General features: G+C 46.3%; 1 protein-coding gene across 1 annotated transcript in view; it reads right to left on the reverse strand.

The window, feature by feature from the left end:
- The window catches only part of CHMP4B (charged multivesicular body protein 4B), a gene marked incomplete at both ends in the record, with an annotated part of 37,319 nt that extends 16,306 nt beyond the window's left edge, over positions 1-21,013 (reverse strand). Inside the window, one exon of the mRNA XM_080716287.1 lies at positions 20,824-21,013. Within this exon, the coding sequence (XP_080572413.1) occupies positions 20,824-21,013 (190 nt within the window). The remainder of the gene's footprint in view (positions 1-20,823) is intronic.
- Positions 21,014-22,186: the final 1,173 nt, after the last annotated feature.

A 22,186-nucleotide genomic window follows, 5' to 3' on the forward strand; every position in this document is an offset into this window, starting at 1 on the left:
CAAATACAAGGGGGTGGGGGGCAGACCCTGTCTCTATATAGACACTCGCCAAGGAAAGACCATGGAGGACACAGCAAGAAGGTGGTCATTTGCAAGCCAGAAAGAAAGCCCTTGCTTGCTTTTGGAAACGGGGTTTCACTAAGTTGCTGAGAGCCTCACTCAGTAGCTGAGTCTGGATTCGAACCTGCCGGATCCTCCTGTTTCAGCCTCCCAAGTGCTGGGATTACAAGCGTGCGCCACCACGCCTGGCTTAGCCCTAATTTTTAAAAAATCTAATCACCTAGCACTCTAATCTTGGACTCCCAGTCTCCAGAACTGTGAGAAAACAAATTTCTATTAAGCCGCTGGGCCTGTGGTGTTTTGCAAAGGCAGTATGAACTAATCCAAGGCAGGTGAACACTGAGCGTTCTCTAACCAGCTACAGCAGTGATAACCCTGAGCACGTTCCCCATTCCCCTTGCTGCGGGCTCCCAGGGCCCTCTCTAGACGACTGACAGCCTGGGGTCTTCCCTGCCTCCCAGCAGCCTGCTATTCCCGCTCCAAATGCTAGGGGAGGAAGGCTCCTGCCACTGCACTCACCTCCTGCTTGCTGTCATCTTCTCCCAGCCAAAGTCCTCAGGCCCCACCAGATATGAGACCTGGTTCTGGCTCCAGCTCTGCTGCCAGCCAGCTCTGGTCAAGTCTTAGTTTCCTCATCTGTAAAATAGGGTGAGGGAATGATCTCTGGTCCCTTATATTTCTAATGAGACACAGTAACTCATTAGAACCCAAACAAGATTCAGCCAGGCTGAGCCATCGCCCTTCTTCCTTCCCTATCTACTGCCTACATATGTACCAAGGCACGGCTCTGTAACGTTCCGATATCCTTGGGTGTTGGCTCTTCATGCAGACTCCATGCAGGAACTGGTCTTGATGACCTCAGGAGCCTTTTTTAAAGAAACGGATCACTGTGCATCTGGCCTTCCCCCCTCCTACCAACCAGAGCCATATGCCTTCACAAGCAGTTAAAACCAAACAAAAATGTGTTTATCACACAAGAAAAGGATCAGAAAAGCCCTTCTTGGATCTATTTTTACTTAAGAAATAAACAATTCTATGTTTTAAACTATTTACCTAGCCAGGCATGGTGGGTCATACCCGGTGATCCCAGTACTTTGGAGACTGAGGCAGGAGGATGCCAAGTTTCAGATACGTCTTACCAACATATCGAGATTCTCAGTAACCTAGCAAGATCCTGTTTCAAAACAATACATAAAAGGTGGGCGTGGTGGTGCACACTTATAATCCAAGCATTTGGGAGCTGAGACAGAGGGATCGCAGTTTGCAGACAGCCTCAGCTACTTAGGCCCTCTGCAACTCAGTGAGATCCTGTTTCAAAATAAAGAATAAAAAATAGGGCTGGGGATGTATCTCGGAAGTAGACTGCCCTGGTTCAATCCCTGCCCCCTCCCCAACAAAACTATTTCAAGTTAGAAAGGGTAGAAAAACTTAAGCTAAAATTATCTCACAGTATTTGTGGTCTCACAGTCTTCAGGCCCAACACAAAAGGAGTCAGCTCCTCAGAGCTTGGGGGCCAAGGAGAGGGCAGAAGTGCCTTTTGTTTTTGCTTCCTGCCATGCTGCCCCAGTTGGCACCTGCTTCCCAGAGGAGAAGACACAGCTGAGCAAGTGCATAAGTGCAGATCTCCAACTGGGTCAGGCACCAACATGGTTGGTCTAAGATTACAAAGAAGTGGTTAGAAGGGCTGAAGTAGTTCACGTGTGTTTACAAACACCGAAAAGACTGTGGAAAAAATCTACTAAATATGCACACTATCTCCTCTCCTGGCAAAAGATTCTCCTCTCCTCTCCTCTCCTGCTCCAAGATTCCTCTCTCAAACTCTCTTTCTCCCGTGGATTCCAGTCATAATCCCTAAGGGCTGTGAATCTGAGGCCAACTATTCCTCATTCCTGTGCTCCCCACCACAGCACACTGCCTTGCACCACCAGGTGTTGAAATGTGTGAAATGGGTAACCAAAAGGTAAATAACCTCAGAGATTCTTAAAGGAGTGAGAGTAATCAAGCAGTGTTCTCTTAAATCACCAAGACTAGCCAGGTGCGGTGGCGCACACCTGTAATTTCAGTACTTGGAAGATGGAGACAGGAAGACCGTAGGTTTATAGTCAGCCTCAGCAACCTTATGAGGCCCTCTGCAACTCAGTGAGACCCGTTTCCAAATAAAAAATAAATACAAGGCCGGGCGTATGGTGCACACTTGTAATCCCAGCATTTGGGAGATGGAGACTGGAGGATTACGGTTTTCAGACAGCCTCAGCTACTTAGCGAGGCCCTTCACAACTCAGTGAGACCCTGTTTCAAAAATAAAAAGACTAGCTGGGCATGGTGGCGCATGCTTGTAATCCCTGCGCTTGGGAGGAGGAGACAGGAGTATCGTGCAGATTCGAAGCCAGCCTTGCTGGCTTAAGAGACCCTGTTTCCAAATTTTAAAAAAAGTATAAAAAAAATAGGTCTGGGAGTGTAGCCCAGAGGTAGAAGGGTTTCCAGGAACCCCAGTACCACCAAAAAATAAAAAAATAAAATAAAAAGACTAAGAAATAGGACTGGGGTGGGGGTAACTCAGAGGTACAATGCCCCTGGGGTTCCACCCCCCCCCCGTACCGCACAAATTAAACAAACAAATACAGGGCTGGGGGGGGGGGGTTTCAGAGGTACAATGCCTCTGGGTTCAATACCCAGTATCACACACCAAAAAAAAAAAAAAAACTCACCAAGACTGCCAGGTTGCTGCAAATATTCTATAGCTTGATTTGGGCAGTGGTTATATAGGTATAGGCATTGGAATTATTTTTTTGCAGGGGATCAAACCCAGGGCTTCATGCATGCTAGTCAAGACTCTACCACTGAGCCATACCCCCAGCCCAAGTGTATGCATTTGTAAAAATTCACTGAGTTATACAATTATGACTTGTCTGCTTTACTGTAAATATACTGCACCTCAATTTCAAAAACCATACCCCCCAGTTGCTATTAATGTATACCAACTTCTTAGGTCTCCTTACAGGCTTCCTAATCCTCCCCAGAGTCTTGTAAAATTGGCTAAGAGGAGGAATTATTCTGATCTGTTGCATGGGAGGAAACTAATACAAGGAAAGACTTATTTGTCAGCCTAGTCACACAGAGTCAGAAATAGAGCGACAACAAACCCCTGTGGTTGTGACCTCCACCCAGGCTGTGCCAGCCTGCCAAACCACTGGCAGCCAGATGTAACTCCAAAGAAAACAACCCCCGAAATAGCAGCTGTTTGCTCCATCTCCCCTGTCATCTGGCTTTCTACATGGCAACTTTATTTCAAAGCCATCCTGGCGGGGTTGGGAACATGCCACCAGAGTGTCTACAGAGAAGCAGGGGCAGGAGAACTCACAGGAAGGAGGCCCTAGGAGCCACGGGTTCCAGTACCAGGTCTGCCTTGATGGGCAAGATGAGCTCTCAAGTTGTATGATTTTCTTTGGTTAGAGGACAGGAATGTACTATGCAAGTTAATAAAAGGGAGGGAGTGGTTTGGGCACTTAGTAGGGGCTTGCGGTTTAAAGGTCCTAATTTAGAATCAGGTGGGTACATGTTTTCTGTATTCCTAAGAGGCTTAGATGCTTACGTGGGGTCAGGACTTACACTAAGCACACAGCCTTGGCAGAAAAGCTCGCTGCTCTCTCCAGCACTTCAAGCATCCCCACTGGGGATGATCACCAGTCACCATCCTGAATTACAGTAGATTCAAACAAAACTACCCAAGTCGGCCAGCCCATAGCATCTGGCTCCTTATTCAAACCACTCTTGCACAGAGACAAATCCTCTATATCCAGTGGCCCTGCAGGGGGGTCAAGTGAGCAATTGGTCCTCTTACAGACACAACCACTATGCTTAAGTGGTCAGCCACTGCTGGGTTTCAGTAGGGCTTAAGGCTGCTCATCCCCAACAGAAATCAGTGCTTGCTTCACCAAAAGGCTGGCAGTCAGAGACAGGCTATCGATCCAGATGAAGCTCAGGAGCCAGGGGAGGGGCTGGAGTCATTTATGCTGCTCACCTGGACCAGGACTCAGGGCACGGTAAAAGCCATTATTCAGCTTTGGCCTCTGAACCAGGGACTCAAAATGGCTAACTCTCTGGCATCTACAAAACAGCCCGTAGCTGCCCTAGACTTGTACAATGAGCAGAGATGTAGCCAAGCTGTTAACGGACAAAACGAATGCTGAGCAACTCTATCTTTTTATGCAGCAAACTGCTTGGAGCAACAGCTAGCTCTCTGGAGGGTTACTATAATACGGCACTTGTTGACTCACAGAGTGGTACATTTTAGCACTCATTTAATCCATCCTTCTTGCTTCATTGTTAAGAACACAGAGGCCCAGAGATGGGATGGCACTGGCCCAAAGACACACAGTGACAGAGTCAGTCCTATACTTCTGCTTGACCATCCTGGGTAATGAGAGGGAGCAACATGGGGCAGGGAAGCTAAGAGCAGGCTGGGAACTCAGGAAAAGAGGAGCAGCTGGGAGCAAAAACACAACACGAGGCAGGCAAGGGCCAGGTTATCACAGAAGGCCAGGTCAAGCTCGTTTTTCTTTCTTTCTTTCTTTCTTTCTTTCTTTCTTTCTTTCTTTCTTTCTTTCTTTTTTTTTTTGTGGTACTAAGGATGGAACCTTAGTTTCTACCTCCAGGCGCCACTCCCATATGTATTTTTTACATTTTATTTGGAAACAGGTCTCACTACGTTGCTGAGAGCCTCACTAGGTAGCGGGGCTGGTTTCACACCTGTGTGATCCTCCTGTCTCAGCCTCCCAAGCACTGGGATTACCAGCATGCAGACCCGGGTTCCTATTTTATTTTGAAACAGGGTCCCACTAAGTTGCTAAGGATCTTGCAGAGCTGCTGAGGCCGGCTTTCAATCTTTGATCCTCCTATCTCAACCTAAGTGCCAGGATTACAGGAGTACATCACCACACCAAGCTGGCCGTCTTTTTCTTAAGTGGTGCTGAAGATTTAACCCAGGGACATTCTACCCTTTTTAAATTTTTTTTCTTTTGTAGCAGGGTCTAAGTTGCAGAGGGCCTCACCTCACTACAGATGAGGCTGGCCGCGAACCTGAACCTGGATCCTCCTTGTCTCAGCCTCCCATGTACTGGGCTTACAAGCATGTGCCACAATACCTGGCTCTTGTTTGTTTGTTTAGAAACAGGGTCTGCTAAGTTGCTAAAGCTGGTCTCTACAATTCTCTTTTCTCAGCCTCTCAAGTTCTGGAATTACAGACACCACTACGCCCGGCTAAGCTGGTTCCTTTTAAAGGGACTATTTGTGTGGTCCACCTCTCTGTTTCTTACCTCTAAAATAATAATAATCGTTCTTGCTGAACATGGGAGTGCACGCTTGTAATCCCAATGCTTAGAAGGCTGAGAGAGGAGGATCGCACAAGTACAAAGCCAGCCTCAGCTACTGAGTGACGCTCTCAGCAATTTAGTAAGACCCTGTTTCCAAACAAAATATAAACTAGGTCTGGGAGTATAGCCCGGAGGTAGAAAAGCCCCTGGGTTCCACCCTTAATACCACAAAAAAAAAAAAAAAAGAATAATCGTTCTTGTCAGAGAAGCTGAGTGCTTTGAGACAACAGGTTCTGGAAATAGATTCTCAAGATCAAGACCACCATCTTAAACTCCCTTTAGACCCATGCACCATTTACTAACTAATGCTAGAAACTTAAAGCTTGTTTCCAGCCAAATGCCTCTTCTTTGATCACAATGCCCTAGTGTATAGCTGCTGAGAGAGCTACACTGAGGACTCTGCGTAGCCTGCTGGCTTTTTATTTCAGAGCGTGGAGATTTCTATCTTAAGAGTGGAGATAGTTCATGGTTTCAGGAAGAACCTGGAGTTGCAGGCCTGCTGTTCTCTAGTCTTTCCTAGCAAAATGCATCTAATGGTCAGTTCCCAACCTATGGAATAAGCCCTGGAATTTACAGTTAACATTCCAGTATGCTTTGAATGTGCCCACGGGCACTGCCTCCATATGGAATGATGAACATATCACATAAAAAAATAGATCTACCGCCGGGCGTGGTGGCACACACTTGTAATCCCCGCGCTTGGGAGGCAGAGACAGGAGGATCGCGCAGGTTCGAAGCCAGCTGCGCTGGCTTAACGTACCCTGTTTCCAAATAAAAAGTATAAAATAGGTCTGGGAGTGTAGCCCCAAGGTAGAAGGGTTTCCAGGAACCCCAGTACCACCAAACATAAAAACCTTTTTCTATTAATTCAAAGTTATAAGCACTCTACATTTTTTGTTCCTTTCTGTCTTAAAATGTCAATACTCTCCCAAATAACTATCCAATAAAACAAAGATTAAAGACACCTCCCCTACCTCCCATGAAGCTATTTGCTGTTTATCAATCAAATACTATGTTCCAAATATGCTTCCAGAACAGATCACACTGTACCCTGATCATCTATTTACCTGTCACTCCAACTAGACTGCAAGCTGCTCAGAGGCAATGACCTTTGTCTGCATTTATCTAGCAACTAGAACAGTATCTGACACATAGCTCCAATTAAAGCATGCTTATAAAATGGAGTCATAAATGAAGTAGATGTTTCCAGCGATCTTCTTTTTTTGTGTATGTGATACTGGGGATGGAACCCAGGGGCTTTTCTACCTCCAGGCTATACTCCCAGACCTGTTTATATTTTATTTGGAAACAGAGTCTCACTAAGTTGTTGAGAGCCTAAGTAGCTGGGGCTGGCTTTGAACCTGCGATCCTCCATCTCGCCTCCCACACACTGGGATTACAAACTGGGATTACAAGCGTGCGCCACCACGGTCAGCTCCACGATCTTTTTTAAAATGGACCACTTGGAGCCGGGCGTGGTGGCGCACACTTGTAATCCCCGCACTTGGGAGGCAGGAGACCCTGTTTCCAAATAAAAATGTAAAAATAGGTCTGGGAGTGTAGCCCGGAGGTAGAAGGGCTTCCAGGAACCCCAGTACCACCAAAAAATAAAATAATAAAATAAAATAAAATGGACCACTTGAGCCAGCGGTAGTGGTGTGGTGCACGCCTGTGCAAGAGGATTACAGGTTCAAGGACAGCCTCAGCAAGCAGTGAGACTCTCAACCTAGTGAGACTCTGCTTTAAAATAAAACAGTACAACAGTGCCAGGGGTGTAGCTCAGAGGTAGAGTGACCCTAAATTCAATCTCCAGTACCACAAAAAAATTAAAAAAATAAAATGGACCACCTGGGCAGGGCTGCTACACACCTGTAATCCCAGTATTTGGGAGGCTGAGACAGGAGAATCGCAGGTTCTCAGCCAGTCTCAGCAACCTTGTGAGACCCTCAGCAACTCTGTAAGACCTTGTTTCAAAATAAAAAATAAGCCAGGCATAGTGGCACATGCTTGTAATCCCTGCACTTGGGAGGCGGAGACGGGAGGATAGCGCAGGTTCGAAGCCAGCCGCACTGGTTTAAGAGACCCTGTTTCTAAACAAAAAAGTGTAAAATAGGTCTGGGAGTGTAGCCCGGAAGTAGAAGGGCTTCTGGGAATCCCAGTACCACCAAAAATAAAAATAAAAAATAAAAAATAAGATAAAATATGGCTTGGAGGGTAGCTCAGAGATAGTACCAAGATAAATAAAATAAAATGGACCACTTGAAATCAAATGTCTATATATCACCAAGACTAAAATTATTCGGGAGCACAAAATTGAAATCTCCAAAGAGCAAATGATATCCAAATCGCTTGGAAAAATCCCATAAACTTAATGGGCTTATGAGCCACTTGGAGATCTCATAAAAATACCAGTCTGCTGCAGTAAGTCAGGATGTGGCCTTGGAGTCTGTATTTCTGCAATTTCCTAGATTATTTGCACAGACAACACCGAGTACCAGTACCGTAGCTGTATAATAAATACTGTATGCTGAGGTTTTTGTTTATGTATGTATGTATGTATTTGTGGTACTGGAGATGAAACCCAGATCCATTCTATCTCTGAGCTACACCCCCAGCCCTATTTTACTTATTTGGAAACAGGGCCTCACTAAGTTGCTGAGGCTTTTCTCAAACCTACAATCCTTCTGTCTCAGCCTCCCAAGTACTAGGATTAGAAGCGTGCACCACCATGCCTGGCTTGTTTTTATTTTTTGGTACTGGGACTCGAACCCAGAGGCATTCTATCACCAAGCTCATCTTCCCCATTCTACCTCCAAGCTACACTCCCAGCCCTTTTTATTTTTTATCTTGAAACAAGGTCTCACTACGTTGGTAAAGCTAGCTTCAAACCTGCAATCCTCCTGTCATAGCCTCCCAAGTATTAGGACTACAGGCGTGGGATACCTGTATTCTCATTCTCTCATATTCTCTCCCTCTCTCCCTCTCTCTCCCTCTCTCTCCCTCTCTCTCCCCCTCCCCCCCTCTCTCTCTCCCTCACACACACCCCCCTCTCTCTTTGGTGGTACTGGGGTTCCTGGAAGCCTTTCTACCTCTGGGCTACACTCCCAGACCTACCTATTTTATACTTTTTATTTTGAAACCACGGCTGGCTTTAAACTAGCGCAATCCTCCTGTCTCCGCCTCCCAAGCGCAGGGATTACAAGCGTGCGCCACCATGCCCGGCTGTATTCTCTTTTTGCAGGAAACTGATGCTCAGAGATAGGAGGAAACTTGCTCAGGGTCACAAAACTACCAAGTGGCAGAGGTAGAAAATGAACTCAAGTCTTCTGATCCCAAAGCTAGCACCCTTTCCATTATCACTAATCTGTTTTTTTTTTTTTTTTTTTTGCAATACTGGGGATTGAGCCCAGGAAAATTCTACCTCTGTACTGGGATTAGAGGCATGTGCCACCATGCCCAGCTTCCTTCCTCCTATTTCTATTTTTAATTCCTCAAATAGGTAGCATGTGCCAATACTTGGGAAGCTGAGACGGGGGACCACAGGTTTGAGGCCAGCTTCAGCAACTTAGTGAGACCCTGTTTGAAAATAAGAATAAAAAATCAGGCTGAGGGTGTACCTCAGAGGTAGAATGGCTCTGGGTTCAATTGCCAGCACCACAAAAAAAATAAAAAATTAAAAAAAACGGGGAGGGGGCAGAGGGGATCGGGCTATATAACTTAGAGGTAGAATGCCTTGGGTTCAGTCCCTAGAATAACACACACACACACACACACACACCCCTTTAAGGAAGAGGGAGGGGGTAGACATAGAAATACCAGCAATGGGAAGCCAGGTGTGGTGGTGCATGCTTGTAATCCCAGTATTTGGGAAGCTAAGACAGGAGGATCATAGGTTCTAGGACAGCCTCAACATGTAGTGAGACTCTCAGCAACCTAGCGAGACAGTTTCAAAATAAAAATAAAAGCTGGCACACTTGTCATCCCAGTACTTGGGAGGCTGAGACAGGAGGATCACAGGTTTGCAGCCAGCCTCAGCAACTTTTGAGGCCCTCCACAACTTAGTGAGGCCCTGTTTCAAAATAAAAAATAAAAATAAAATAGGGCTGGGGTGTACTTCAGAGGTAGAATACCCCTGGGTTCAATCCCTGGTACTGCAAAATAAATAAATACATAAATAAATAAATATTAAACATTTAAAAAATAGGGCTAGGGTATAGCTCAGAGGTAGAATGCCTTTGGGTTCAACCCATAGTACCACAGCTGGTTATGGTGGTACGTGCTTGTAATCCCAGTACTTGGGAGGCTGAGACAGGAGGATTGCAAGTTCAAGGACAACCTCATCAAGTAGTAGAATTCTTGTCAACCTAGTGAGACCCTGTTTCAAAGTAAAAAATTTTTAAAATAAGGCTAGGGGTGTAGGTTGGAGATAGAATGCCCCTGGGTTCAATCCCTAGTAACACACACACACACACACACACACACACACACACACACACACACACCAGCAGAGAATCAAGCCAGCCAGTTCTCACATTAACATCAACTAATCAATCCTTCGGCTAAAACTCTAAGAAGGGCTAAACAAGGGGCTGAGTATGTAGCTCAGTGGCAGAGCACACACACACACCTATGTTCTGCACATAGGCACAAAAACATAGAAACAACAACAATATAAGGGTTAAATAAATACTAAGGATTCCTTTACTACAGAAAGGCTATGGGAAATGATGATTACTGTTCGCAGGGAAGAGGGATCTCTTCCCGTGGTATAGGAATTATTAGGGCCAAAGAGCACAGAGAATCAAATGAATTCCAACAAACGGTCTGACCCTGCATGTTCCAGACTTGGCTGGAATACTTTGAGTACTTAGCTCTGCCCACTGCCACCTTGAGAGTGACACTGATGAACATCCAGAGGAGGGGCACAAAGACCAGGCAGCAGTCAAGAAAACAGAAAAGGTCAATCCTGCACATCTCCAGCTTGAGATATCAACACCACCTTTCTTCATCTGTCACCTCAAAGGGAGACCAGAGCCTGTTCTCTGAGGCCCCCGGATGCAGAATTAGCGAACGATTTCCCAGTTCACAGTTGCGTCTAGTGTCAGAGCTGGGATCTTCTCCAAGTGATGGAGGACAAGGGCGACGCCTGAGGAACGAAAGGTTCCGAGAGAGTTAAGGTGGTTTGGCGAAAGGCCAAGCTTTCTGAGACTCTAGGTGACTCCTGGTCTCTCTGGAATTTCATGCCCCCGGCCCACCGGTGAGAGCGGGAACTGGCCCCAGTCACACTTTTAATAATCTTTAACCAGGTCTCTTTGTTCCCCCTTGCTCTTGTAATTTCCCTTTAATAACTGTATTTTCTAAGCACATGACGTATGTTCTATATCAATCACTCTGTATTGTACTTTGATGGTTTTTTTTTTTCTCACGAAGTCACGATTTTAGCATAACTGAAAAAGGGTATAAAAACTTATCAGGGCAATTGTCCGTGTTTTCTTTTCAGGGCAGCTGCTCATCAGGCAGCTGTTCGTGTGTCCATTGCAGGTCTCTCTCCCAAGTCCCAGAGACGAATCTCCAAACTCAAGCCCCTGGCTCCACATTCTTACCACCAGCCCATGCTGCTACCTCCAGGGCTACCACCCCAACCTGTATCCAAGGTAAGCACTCCAGGAAGACAGATCTCCATTTCAAATAAGCAAGATCATTTCCTAGTCAGAGCTGCCCACAGACAGACTAGTGGATGGCTGAGCACCTATCGCAAACCCAGTCAGTGGAGGGTTCAACTGGATGTTATGGCTCAGCAGAACACTGCAAAGGGAATCTGGGTCCTAGGTGGGTGGATGGGTGAGACGAACTGCCAGCTCCAGAGAAGAATGAATCTTTCTGTTGTGCTTTCCCTTAACACGTCATTTGTACATTTACTATGGTTTGCCTTTTGTCATAGGTATTTGTACCTATCCGCCTTGCTGAACTGTGAGTCCTTGTGAAAGATGGGTCTTATCCATCTTTATACCCTTTGTTACTATGCAAAAAAGAGACACAGACAACAAGAGAAACACATCTCTCTGATGTGCCAGGCAGAGAGAGGTGCTAGATATTTCACATGCACTGATTTACTCTGTAGCTCACAAGAAGCCTATGAAGGAAGCAGTTATATACCCTTTTTACAGTTGGAAAAACGAAATTCAAACAAAGGCAACCAGCCGGGCATGGTGGCGCACACCTGTAATCTGGGTACACAGGAGCTTGAGACAGGCAGAATACAGGTTTGGGGCCAGCCTCAGCAACTCAGCAAGGCCCTCTGCAATTTAGTGAGACCATATTTAAAAAAAAAAAAAAATTAAAATAGAGCTGGGTGTAGTGGTGCAAGCTTGTAATCCCAACATTTGGGAGGCTGAAACAGGAGGATCGTGGTTCATGGACAGTCTCAGCTATTTAGTGAGGCCTTTTGCAACTCAGTGAGACCTTGTTTCAAAATAAAGAATAAACCAGGCATGGTAGTGCATGCTTGTAATCCCAGAACTTGAGAGGCTGAGACAGGAGGATCACAGGTTCGCAGCCAGCCTCAGCTACTTAATGAGGCCCTCTGAAACTTAGACCCTGTTTCAAAATAAGAAACATCTGGGCATGTTGCCACATGCTTGTAATCCCAGAATTTGGGAGGCTAAGACAGGAGGATCGCACAGGTTCGAAGCCAGCCTCAGCTATTTAGTGAGGCTCTCGGCAACTCAGTGAGACCCTGTTTCCAAATATAATAGAAAATAGGTCTGGAAGTGTAGCCCAGAGGTAGAAAGCCTCTGGATTCCATCCCCAGCACCACAAAAAAAAAAAAAAAAAAAAGGAATAAAAAATAGGATTGGAGGTGTAGCACAGAGATAGAATGCCTCTGGGTTCAATCCTCTGTGCATATATATATATAAAATAGGGCTGGGGGTGTAGCTCGGAGGTAGAATGCCCCTGGGTTCCATCCCCAGTACTGGAAAAAAAAAAAATTAAGAGAGCCAGGCATGGGGAGCACGCCTGTAATCCCAGTACTTCGGAGGCTGAGACAAGAGGATTATAGGTTCACAGCCAGCCTCAGCTACAGTGAGGTCCTCTGCAACTTAGTAAGACCCTGTTTAAAAATACAGAATTAAAAAAATAAGGCTGGGGGTGTAGCTCTGAGGTAGAATGCCCCTGGGTTCAATCCCCAGTTCTGCAAAAATAAATAAATAATAATAAATAAATAAAAATAAAATAAGAGCTGGGCGTGGTGGCACACGCTTGTAATCTTCACAATTGGAAGGCTGATACAGGAGGATCGCACAGGTTTGAAGCCAGCCTCAGCTACTTAGTGAGGCTCTCAGCAACTTAGTGAGACCCTGTTTCCAAATAAAATATAAAATAGGTCTGGGAGTATAGCCCGGAGGTAGAAAGTCTCTGGGTTCCATTCCCAGTACCACCAAAAAAAAAAAAAAGTATAAAAAATGGGGCACAGGGTTTAGCTCAGAGGTCGAATGCCCCTGGGTTCCATCTCCAGACCCCAAAAATAAATAAATAAATAAATAAATAAATAAATAAATAAAGGCTGGAGGTGTAGCTCAGAGATAGAATGTCCCTAAGTTTAATCACCAGTACCACATAAAATAGAGCTCTTGATATAGCTCAAAGGTAGAATGCCTCTAGGTTCAATCTCTTGTACCACACACACCAAAAAAAATTAAAAAAGATGGTAACCGCCAAGGTCTTGCTAGTGAGTGGTAAAGCTGAATGCGAGCTGGGACCCTTTGCCTGTCCCACTACGCTGCTCTCCTCCTAGAAGGAGTGCAATAAATGCCTGCTGACTTGAGCCCAACACCTTAAAGCAGGCCAGTACTATAAGTGGCTAGGTCTGTTGTTTTCTGTTGTTATGCTCAAAATTTCCTTGCAAAAACGTTCTCCATCCTCAAAATGACCAATCTAAAGTGGTTGTTTTAGAATAGCCCCACCCCCAGTAAAGACTGGTGCAGCACCAAACAATTCTGGGTAAGAACAAGGTTTCTTAGACCTTCCTCCTCCTAGCAGGCCCTGGCTCCCTGCCAGGCTCTGGACCACGGGAACAAGGCAGATCTCAGACACCAGTGGCCTGTGCACGTCTTTACAGGCTGTTCTTTAGAACCTCGTTGCCCACTCTCAACCCTAATTCTAGACAACTCAAGACTTCCCCCAACACAACAAGCTGGCTCAAAGATCCTCATGACTGCCAGGCATGGTAGTGCATGCTTGTAATCCTAGCATTTGGAAGGCAGAAACTGGAGGATAACTATTGGCACAGCCTTAGCTACTTAACAAGGCCCTTCGCAACTCAGTGAGACCCTGTTTCAAAAATAAAAAGGTCTGGGAAGCCGGGTGTGGTGGTGCACGCTTATAATCCCAGCTTCCGGGAAGCTGAGACTGGAGGATTGTGGTTCGCCAACAGCCTCAGCTACTTAGGAGGCCCTCCGCAACATAGTGAAACCCTGTTTGAAAATAAAGAAGAAAATATAGGGCAGGGGGTGTGGCTTGGAGGTCGAATGCCCCTGGTTCCATCCCCAGCCCCCCCCCAAAAAAAAGCCCAAACAAAAGCTATGTCAAATTTCAAATCATAGTATAAACCTACTCTGGCAGGCACTTAAAAATAATTGATCTCCCTGCCAAATGGGGCAAGAAATAATTTTGTCATTTGAATCAAAGGTACCAGCATGTTTGGACAGCCAACACATAGGGCCTTTCTGACACACCATCTGTTTTAAGAAGTAAACCAAATCCAATTTAGCCAACTGTTTCTTCAAACAAGAAACTTAAGCATCACTAAGGGAAATTCCTACTGCTCAGTTTCCTGGGTAGAAACGGTTTTCCAGCTCTTGGCTTCTGGGACAAGAGCTCCTGTTGGCAAGTATACCATTAAGATGCTGTGGTTTAGCCAGGCGTGGCGGCGCACACTTATAATCCCAGCATTGGGAGGCTGAGACAGGAGGAGGATCGCCGTTAGTGGCCAGCCTCAGCTACTTAATGGGGCCCTTTGCAACTCAGTTAGACCCTGTTTCAAAATAAAGAACAGCTGGGCATGGTGGCGCACACTTGTAATCCCAGCGCTTGGGAGGCTGAGACAGAGGATCACATAGGTTCAAAGCCAACCTCAGCTACTTAGTGAGGCTGCTTCCAAATAAAGCATAAAATAGGTCTGGGAGTATAACCCGGAGGTAGAAAAGTCCCTGGGTTCCACCCCCAGTACCACAAAAATAAATAAATAAAAAATAAAAGCTGGCGTGGTGGCGCCTGCCTATAATCCCAGCATTCAGGAGGCTGAGACCGAAGGATTGTGGTTCGCAGACAGCCTCAGCTACTTAGTGAGGCCTTCCACAACTTAGTGAGACCCTGTTTCAAAATAGAGTAAAAAATAGGGCAGAGGTTGAATGGCCATGGATTCCATCTCCAGACACCCCCAAAAAGTAAAAATAAAAAAAGAATAAAAAAATAGGGCTGGGGATATAGCTCAGAGGTAGAATGCCCCTGAGTTCCATCCCCAATACTGCGGAAGAAAGAAAGAAAGAAAGAAAGAAAGAAAGAAAGAAAGAAAGAAAGAAAGAAAGAAAGAAACTGTGTTTTTCAACCTGTTATCTTGATATTCCAGAGAACCAAAGGCCATGTTCACTATAAATTTAACTTAAGATGTCTTCCCATATACTGTTTTCAAATGATGTGTGTGTGTGTGTATGTGTGAGAGAGAGAGAGAGAGAGAGAGACAGACAGACAGACAGACAGACAGACAGACAGACAGACAGACAAGGGACTGACAGGAGCATTCTACCTCTGACCAACACCCCAACCCTATTTTATTTTTTATTCTGAAATAGGGTCTTACTAAGTTGAGGAGAGCCTAGCTATAAATTTGCTGAGGCTGACTGCAAACCTGTAATTCTCCTGTCTCAGCCTCTAAGTAGTGGGATTACAAGTGTACACCAACATGCCTGGTTTCAAATGACTTTTTAAAATATGAGAATAACGCCGGGCGTGGTGGCGCACGCTTGTAATCCCCGCGCTTGGGAGGCAGAGACAGGAGGATCGCGCAGGTTCGAAGCCAGCCGCGCGCGCTGGCTTAGGAGACCCTGTTTCCAAAATGAAAATGTAAAAATAGGTCTGGGAGTGTAGCCCGGAGGTAGAAGGGCTTCCAGGAACCCCAGTACCACCAAAAAAAATAAAAAAATAAAATATGAGAATAACATCTTTGTTTCAGTAACGAGTGAACTTAATGCAGATATATTTCCCACGAGCTCCTGGCCACTCTGCATCCATCAGATATTCCCAGCTGAACCTAAATTTACCTGCAAACAAACTGATTTGCATTCACAAATCCACAAAAATGTACCAATATAGCCTGTTTAAGATACCCATTCTTCATCTGCAACTAAGATGCAATTCTTGTTAAATTATTATTCTTCCCACAAACCATTTTCCTCTTTATTAAAACTGGAAAAAGAAGAGAGATCTGAACCTCCTAGGGTAGATATGTCCTTAACTACTATGCCATGAAAAGAAAAAATCTTGGCTGGGGGTGGTAGAGCACGCATGTAAGGCGACAGAATTGAGAGGCCAACAAAAAGATCACAGGTTCAAGAATAGGCTGAGCAACTTAGTGAGACTCTAGTAACTTAGTAAGACCCTGTTTCAAAATTTAAAGGGGGCTGAGGGTGTAGCTCAAAGGTAGAATGCCCTAAGTTCGATAACCAGTACCAAAAAAGTAAAAAAAAACAAAAAACAAAAAAAAGCAAAGACCCTTTAGCCAGGCACCACCAAGTGTGGTGGTGCATGCCTGTAATCCAACCAACTTAGGAGGCTGAGGCAGGATTGCAACTTTGAGGCCAGCCTGGGCAATTTAGGAAGACCATGTCTCAAAATCAAATTAAAGCAAGGACTGGTGGTGCACATCTATCAACCCAGTACTTGCAAGGGTGAGATAGCAGGATCACAGGTTCAAGGCCTGCCTCAGCAATTTAGCAAGACCCTGTTGCAAAATGAAAAAGTAAATGGACTGAGAGTGTAGAGTGGAGGTAGAATATCTTTGGGCTCAATCCCAGAAAAAAAAGGAGGGAGGGGTTGGAGATGTAGCTCAGTGCTTGCCTAGAAGTGTGAGGTCCTGGGTTCAATCTCTAATACAAAGCACTGTTCACAAAGGTACCAAAAAAACTGACCTAAGTTTGGGTGATTCTTGTCAGCTCACCTAGCCCGTGATCTTGGTTTTCATCCAGCTCTTAGTGTGAGAACTTTTCCATCTTGACAATTAAACCATGAAAGTCTGATCAATGATAACTTTATCAGAAAATGAAAGTATACTTAATATCCACAGTGTGCCACACTCTTTCGTATATTATTTTAGCTAATTCTCCTGTGAGAATATTATTTCATAAGTAATGACATTAAGTCTCCTGGATGGCAGGGACCACATCCAGTTCATCTCTGTATCCTCAGCACTGGGAGTGGCACCTAGGACACATCCTGCCACATGCTTGTCAATGAACACATTACTAAAGGAAAGGGAAAGAAATTTGGAATAAAACATGCAATCCACATTTTGCTCAAGGCCTCCCTCTAACTGAAACATCGCCTACAATACATTGCAAAGAATACAGTCAAGCTTCTGAGGTTTGTACCACAGGGCAGCTCATCATCTTTCCAATGTGTGCACCACCAACCACCAAGGTAGCATCTACATTCGGCTACATAATTTGCAGACAGGGCTTAGTCCAGTCTTGCTTCTTTTTCTCCCACTGAGCACCACACCTTGCAGAGGTGGAATGCTGAATGACCTAAGCAAACCAAAAGTGATGATGATGCCTCTGAAGTCCATGGAAGGAAATGGAACACGAGATGGCCACAGCTACCAGATGAACCAGTCTCTGAGATGAGTTACAGCCATGCACACGGGTACATTGGCACAGGCATGACAGAGAGACAGACACAGAGATGCAGAGAAAGACTGACTATATATACACGTAGACAGAGACACTGACAGTGGATGGAACCCAGAGGCGTTCTACCTGTGAACTCCCAGCCCTATTTTATCTATTTTATCTTTTTTTTTTTTTTAAGTTTGAAATAGGATTTAAGGTTCTGAGTGTCTTGCTAAGTTGCTGAGCCTGGGTTCCAACCTGCAAACCTCCGTCTCCTGTCTCAGCCTCCCAAATAAAGAGATTACTAACATGTGTCACCATGCCTGACAAGTGCTAGGGACTGAACCCAGGGGCATTCAACCTCTGAACTACACCTCCAGCCCTATTTTACATATTTTTTATTTTATTTTATTTTTGTGGGTTTTTTTTTGTTTTGTTTTGTTTTTAGGTCTGGAGATGGAACCCAGGGGCATTCTACCTCCGAGCTACACCTCCAGCCCTATTTTTTATTCTTTATTTTGAAAAAGGGTATCACTGAGTTGCAAAGGGCCTCACTAAGTAGCTGAGGCTGTCCGCAAACTGCAATTCTCCTGTCTCAACCTCTCAAATGCTGGGATTACAAGCGTGTGCCTCCACACAGGGCTTATTATTTTTATTTTTAGTGGTACTGGGGGTGGAACCCAGAGGCTTTTCTACCTCTGGGCTAAATTCCCAGACCTATTTTTTTATATTTTATTTGGAAACAGGGTCTCACTAAGTTGCTGAGAGACTCACTAAGTAGTTGAGGCTGGCTTCGAACCTGTGCAATCCTCCTGTCTCGGCCTCCCAAGTGCTAGGATGACAAGCGTGTGCCACCACTCCCGGCCTTTTTTTTTTTTTAATTTTGAAACAAGGTCTCCCTAAGTTGCTGAGGGCCTTGCTAAGTTGCTGAGGCTGGCTTTTAACTTGCAATCCTCCTGTCTCAGCGTAAGTACTGGGATTACAAGCATGTGCCACCATGCCTAGAGAGTTATATTCCCTCTTAAGCCTCATTTTTCTCTCTTTAAAATAGAAGAATAAGAACTGCTGGGTGTGATGGCACACACTTGTAATCCCAGCATTTGGGAGGTTGAGACAGTTTGCTGCCAGCCTAAGCTACTTAATGACGCCCTTTGCAACACAGTGAAACCGTTTCAAAATAAAGAATGAAAAATAGGGCTGGGGTACACCTCCAGCTCAAAGGTAGAATGCCCCTGGGTTCCATCCTCAGTACCGAAAAAAAAAAAAAAAAAAAAAAGAAAAGAAATAAGAGAACATCCACAAGATCGTTTTTATTAATAGCCAGGCATGGTGGCACACACTTGTAATTCCAGCATTCGGGAGGCTGAGACAGGAGGATCTGGGTTCTTGGCCAGTCTCTTCTACTTAGTAAGGCTCTTTGCAACTCAGTGAGACCTTGTTTTAAAATAAGGAATAAAGCCGGACGTAGTGACACAGGCTTATAATTCCAAAATCGCTTGGAAGGCTGAGCCAGGAGGATTGCACAGGTTCAAAGCCAGCCTCAGCTATTGAGTGAGGCTCTCAGCAACTTAGTGAGACCCTGTTTCCAAATAAAGTATTAAAAAAAAAAAAAAGAAGAAGGTCTGGGAGTACAGCCTGTGGTAGAAAAGCCCCTGGGGTCCACCCCCAGTACCACACACACAAAAAAAAAAAAAAGGAAGGAAGGATAAAAATGAGGGCTGTGGGTGTAGCTCGGAGTTAGAATGCCCTGGGGGTTCCATTCCCAGCACTGCAAAAATAAATAAATAATAAAAAGGGCTGGGAATGTGCCTGCAGCCTTTCTCCAAACCCCCTGAAAGCCAATTCAATCTCCTGGGCAACTGCAGAAACTACAGGACAACTGCCCCTAGGATGGGACAGGAGATAAAATGACACCCTCCTCCATACCCCTGTAATAGGGCCAGCTTTCCAAAATGCTGACTGGTAAAAACTATAACTCTAATTACCACCTCCGAGCTACACCCCCTGCCCTATTTTTTTTATTCTTTATTTTGAAACAGGGTCTCACTAATTTACGGAGGGCCTCACTAAGTAGCTGAGGCTGTTCCGGAAAGGGACCTTCTAGTCTCCGTCTCCTGAATGCTGAGATTACAAGTGTGGGTCACCACGCCCAGCCTTATTTATTTTGAAACAGGATCTTGCTAAGTTGCTGAGGTTAGCCTCGACTCTGTGATCCTCCTGTCTCAGCCTCCCAAGTACAAGGATTACAGGGGTGCACCCCACTGCACCCAAGGGTATTTTCTTCATTCATTGTCCTGTTTCTGTCTCTCCCTCATTGTGATGGAGGTTTTGTTCATCTCTGTGAGGGCAGATGAATGTATTAGGCACTCAGAAAGAATTTCCTGAACGCTTGTTAATTATTAGCAGAACAGAATTTGCAAGAGAGGCTATCCTTTTCAAATGAAGAAAACATCAATTTAGCACCTACTATGTGTAAATCCATGATCTTCCTCTCAGAAGGGGAAATTAACTAGCTCAAGGTCACACAGCACACTTCCTGGTAGACTTCTTAATGTTTGTTTGTGTGACTTGTAAACCTTTTGCCTCTCAGGGGAAGGACTGTCAGTCCGATTTACTCTCACATTAGGATACAAGAAATAACCAAGCATTTCTAAAGTGTTGCTTTACAGTTACTGAAGCATTTTTCATCATCCCACTTAAGAAACACTTGCCCAGAAAGCCATACGACAACAGAAAGTAAAGTAAGGGTGCCTCAAGGATCAACACAGGGAGTGGGGAGGAGTCTGAGCAGTGAGGCTTGGAGTCCTTATTCCTGGTTCACCACGCGGAAAACTCTGATAAGGCCAGGCTGTGAGGCAACCAAGAGTGAATCACAGAGCTGTAGGACAACTTAGGCCTCAAAAGGCCAAACCCTGGCTGACGGATGGGGGAACCGAGGCCTCAAAGGGGAAGCGACTTGTTCAAGTGCTCAGAAAAGTAACAGCGGGGAACCAGGTTGTCTCCTCTCTCCCAGTCCTCCTATCTCTCCATCAAGGGGACTTTTCAAGGAGAAAAGAAGAGTAGGGAAGAGGTCAGGGGTAGCTCACCGACTCCAAGGCGGGGTCAGGAGAGAGCCGGGGTGGGCCTAGGAAGCGCATAAATGTCAAGAGGAGAAGCAGAATCGAGCAGAAGCAGGGTCAGAAGCAGCAGCTGGGAAAGTGGGTGAGACTGAAGGGAGGAGAAAAGGCGGAAGAAAACAGGATGAAAGCGGAGCAAAGTGCTGTGAGATCGGGCTCTGAAGGGAGCGCCCGAGCGGGAGGGGTGGAGTGAGTGTGGCGGCCGAAGAGTCCAGGGCTCAGGGAGACTGAGGGAGTCAAACCGGGAGGCATCGCGGACCCCAAAAGGCAGGGAAGGAAGTCCTGTAGGGCAGAGCTCGAGGGCCCGGGCGGACCCCAGACTACTGAGACGAAAGCAGAGTCGGGGCCTGGGAGGACCCCTGGGTAAGCTGCTGGGCCGAGCCGCCTCACCGCGCTTGTTTTTGGTGCCGTGCTTCTTGGCGGCCGTCAGCTCCTGCTCGATCTTCTTCTCCAGGAACTCCTGCTTCTTGCTGAGCATCTCCTCCGTGTCCCGCAGTCGCTGGATGGCCTCCTGGGGGGTCGGGCCGCCCTTGCCGGCCTTCCCCCCTCCAGCCCCGAACAGCTTCCCGAACACCGACATGGTCGTTGCTCGCCGCGCCGGCCTTCGCCGCCCGCTCCGGCTCGGCTCGGCTCGGCTCCGGCGCCCGCTCCAGGCCCCGCCGCTCCCAGTAGCCGCAGGCCTCTCGTCCGCCTCCGCCCCGCAGCTGGGCCCGGCCGCGCCACCTCCCACAGGCCCCCACGCCCGGCCCGGCTGGCGTCAGGGCAACACGCCGCCGACTACAGCACCCAGGGTGCACCGCGCGGGCCGCGCCGCCAAGCTAATGCAGGGGGCCGCGCGGCATGCCGGGAAGCGATAGTCTTCCGGCTCGAGCGCGCCGCGGCGCACCTTTATGATCTCGCTAAAGACCAAAGGGCGAAGGGCATGCTGGGAAATGTAGTTTTCTTGAAATGTGTTCCATGGGGAATGGAAGAACTGGAAGAGAAATAACAGTATTAAAAAGACAGAGTCTCCAGGCGTGGTGGCGCACGCTTGAAAACACCCAGCTTGGGAGGCTGAAACAGGAGGATGGCAGAGGTTCGAAACCATCCTCAGCTACTTAGTGAAGTTCTCAGCAACTTAGTGAGACTCTGTTTCCAAATAAAGTAAAAAAAAAAAAAAAAAAAAAAAGGGTCTGGGAGTATAGCCTGGAGGTAAGGAGGTAGAAAAGCCCTGGGTTCCACCCCCAGTAACACACACACACACACACACAGACAGGGGAAGCCGGGCAAGGTAGTGCACACTTAATTCCAGCATTTGGGGGGCTGAGAGGATCATGGTTCACAGACAGCCTCAGCTACTTAGTGAGGCCCTTCATAACTCAATGAGACCCTGTTTCATGGTTCAATAAAAAAGAATAAAAAGCCAGTTGTGGTGGCGCACACTTGTAATCCCAGCTCTTGGGAAGCTGAGACAGGAGGATCACACAGGTTCAAAGCCAGCCTCAGCTACTTAGTGAGGCTCTCAGCAACTTAGTGAGACCCTGTTTCCAAAAAAAAGTATAAAATAGGTCTGGGAGTATGGCTTCCAGTTAGAAATCCCCTGGGCTCCACCCCAGTACCATAAAAAGAAACAATAAAAAATAGGGCTGGGGATGTAGCTCAGAGGTAGAATGCCCCAGGGTTCCACTCCAAGTACCACACACAAAAAAAAGGGGAATTGGGCATGGTGGCCTATGTGGGAGGCTGAGACAAGATGATCGTGGGTTGGAGGCAC

The sequence above is a fragment of the Muscardinus avellanarius genome (genome assembly GCF_963383645.1).
Source record: "Muscardinus avellanarius genome assembly, chromosome: 19".
Taxonomy (NCBI): domain Eukaryota; kingdom Metazoa; phylum Chordata; class Mammalia; order Rodentia; family Gliridae; genus Muscardinus; species Muscardinus avellanarius.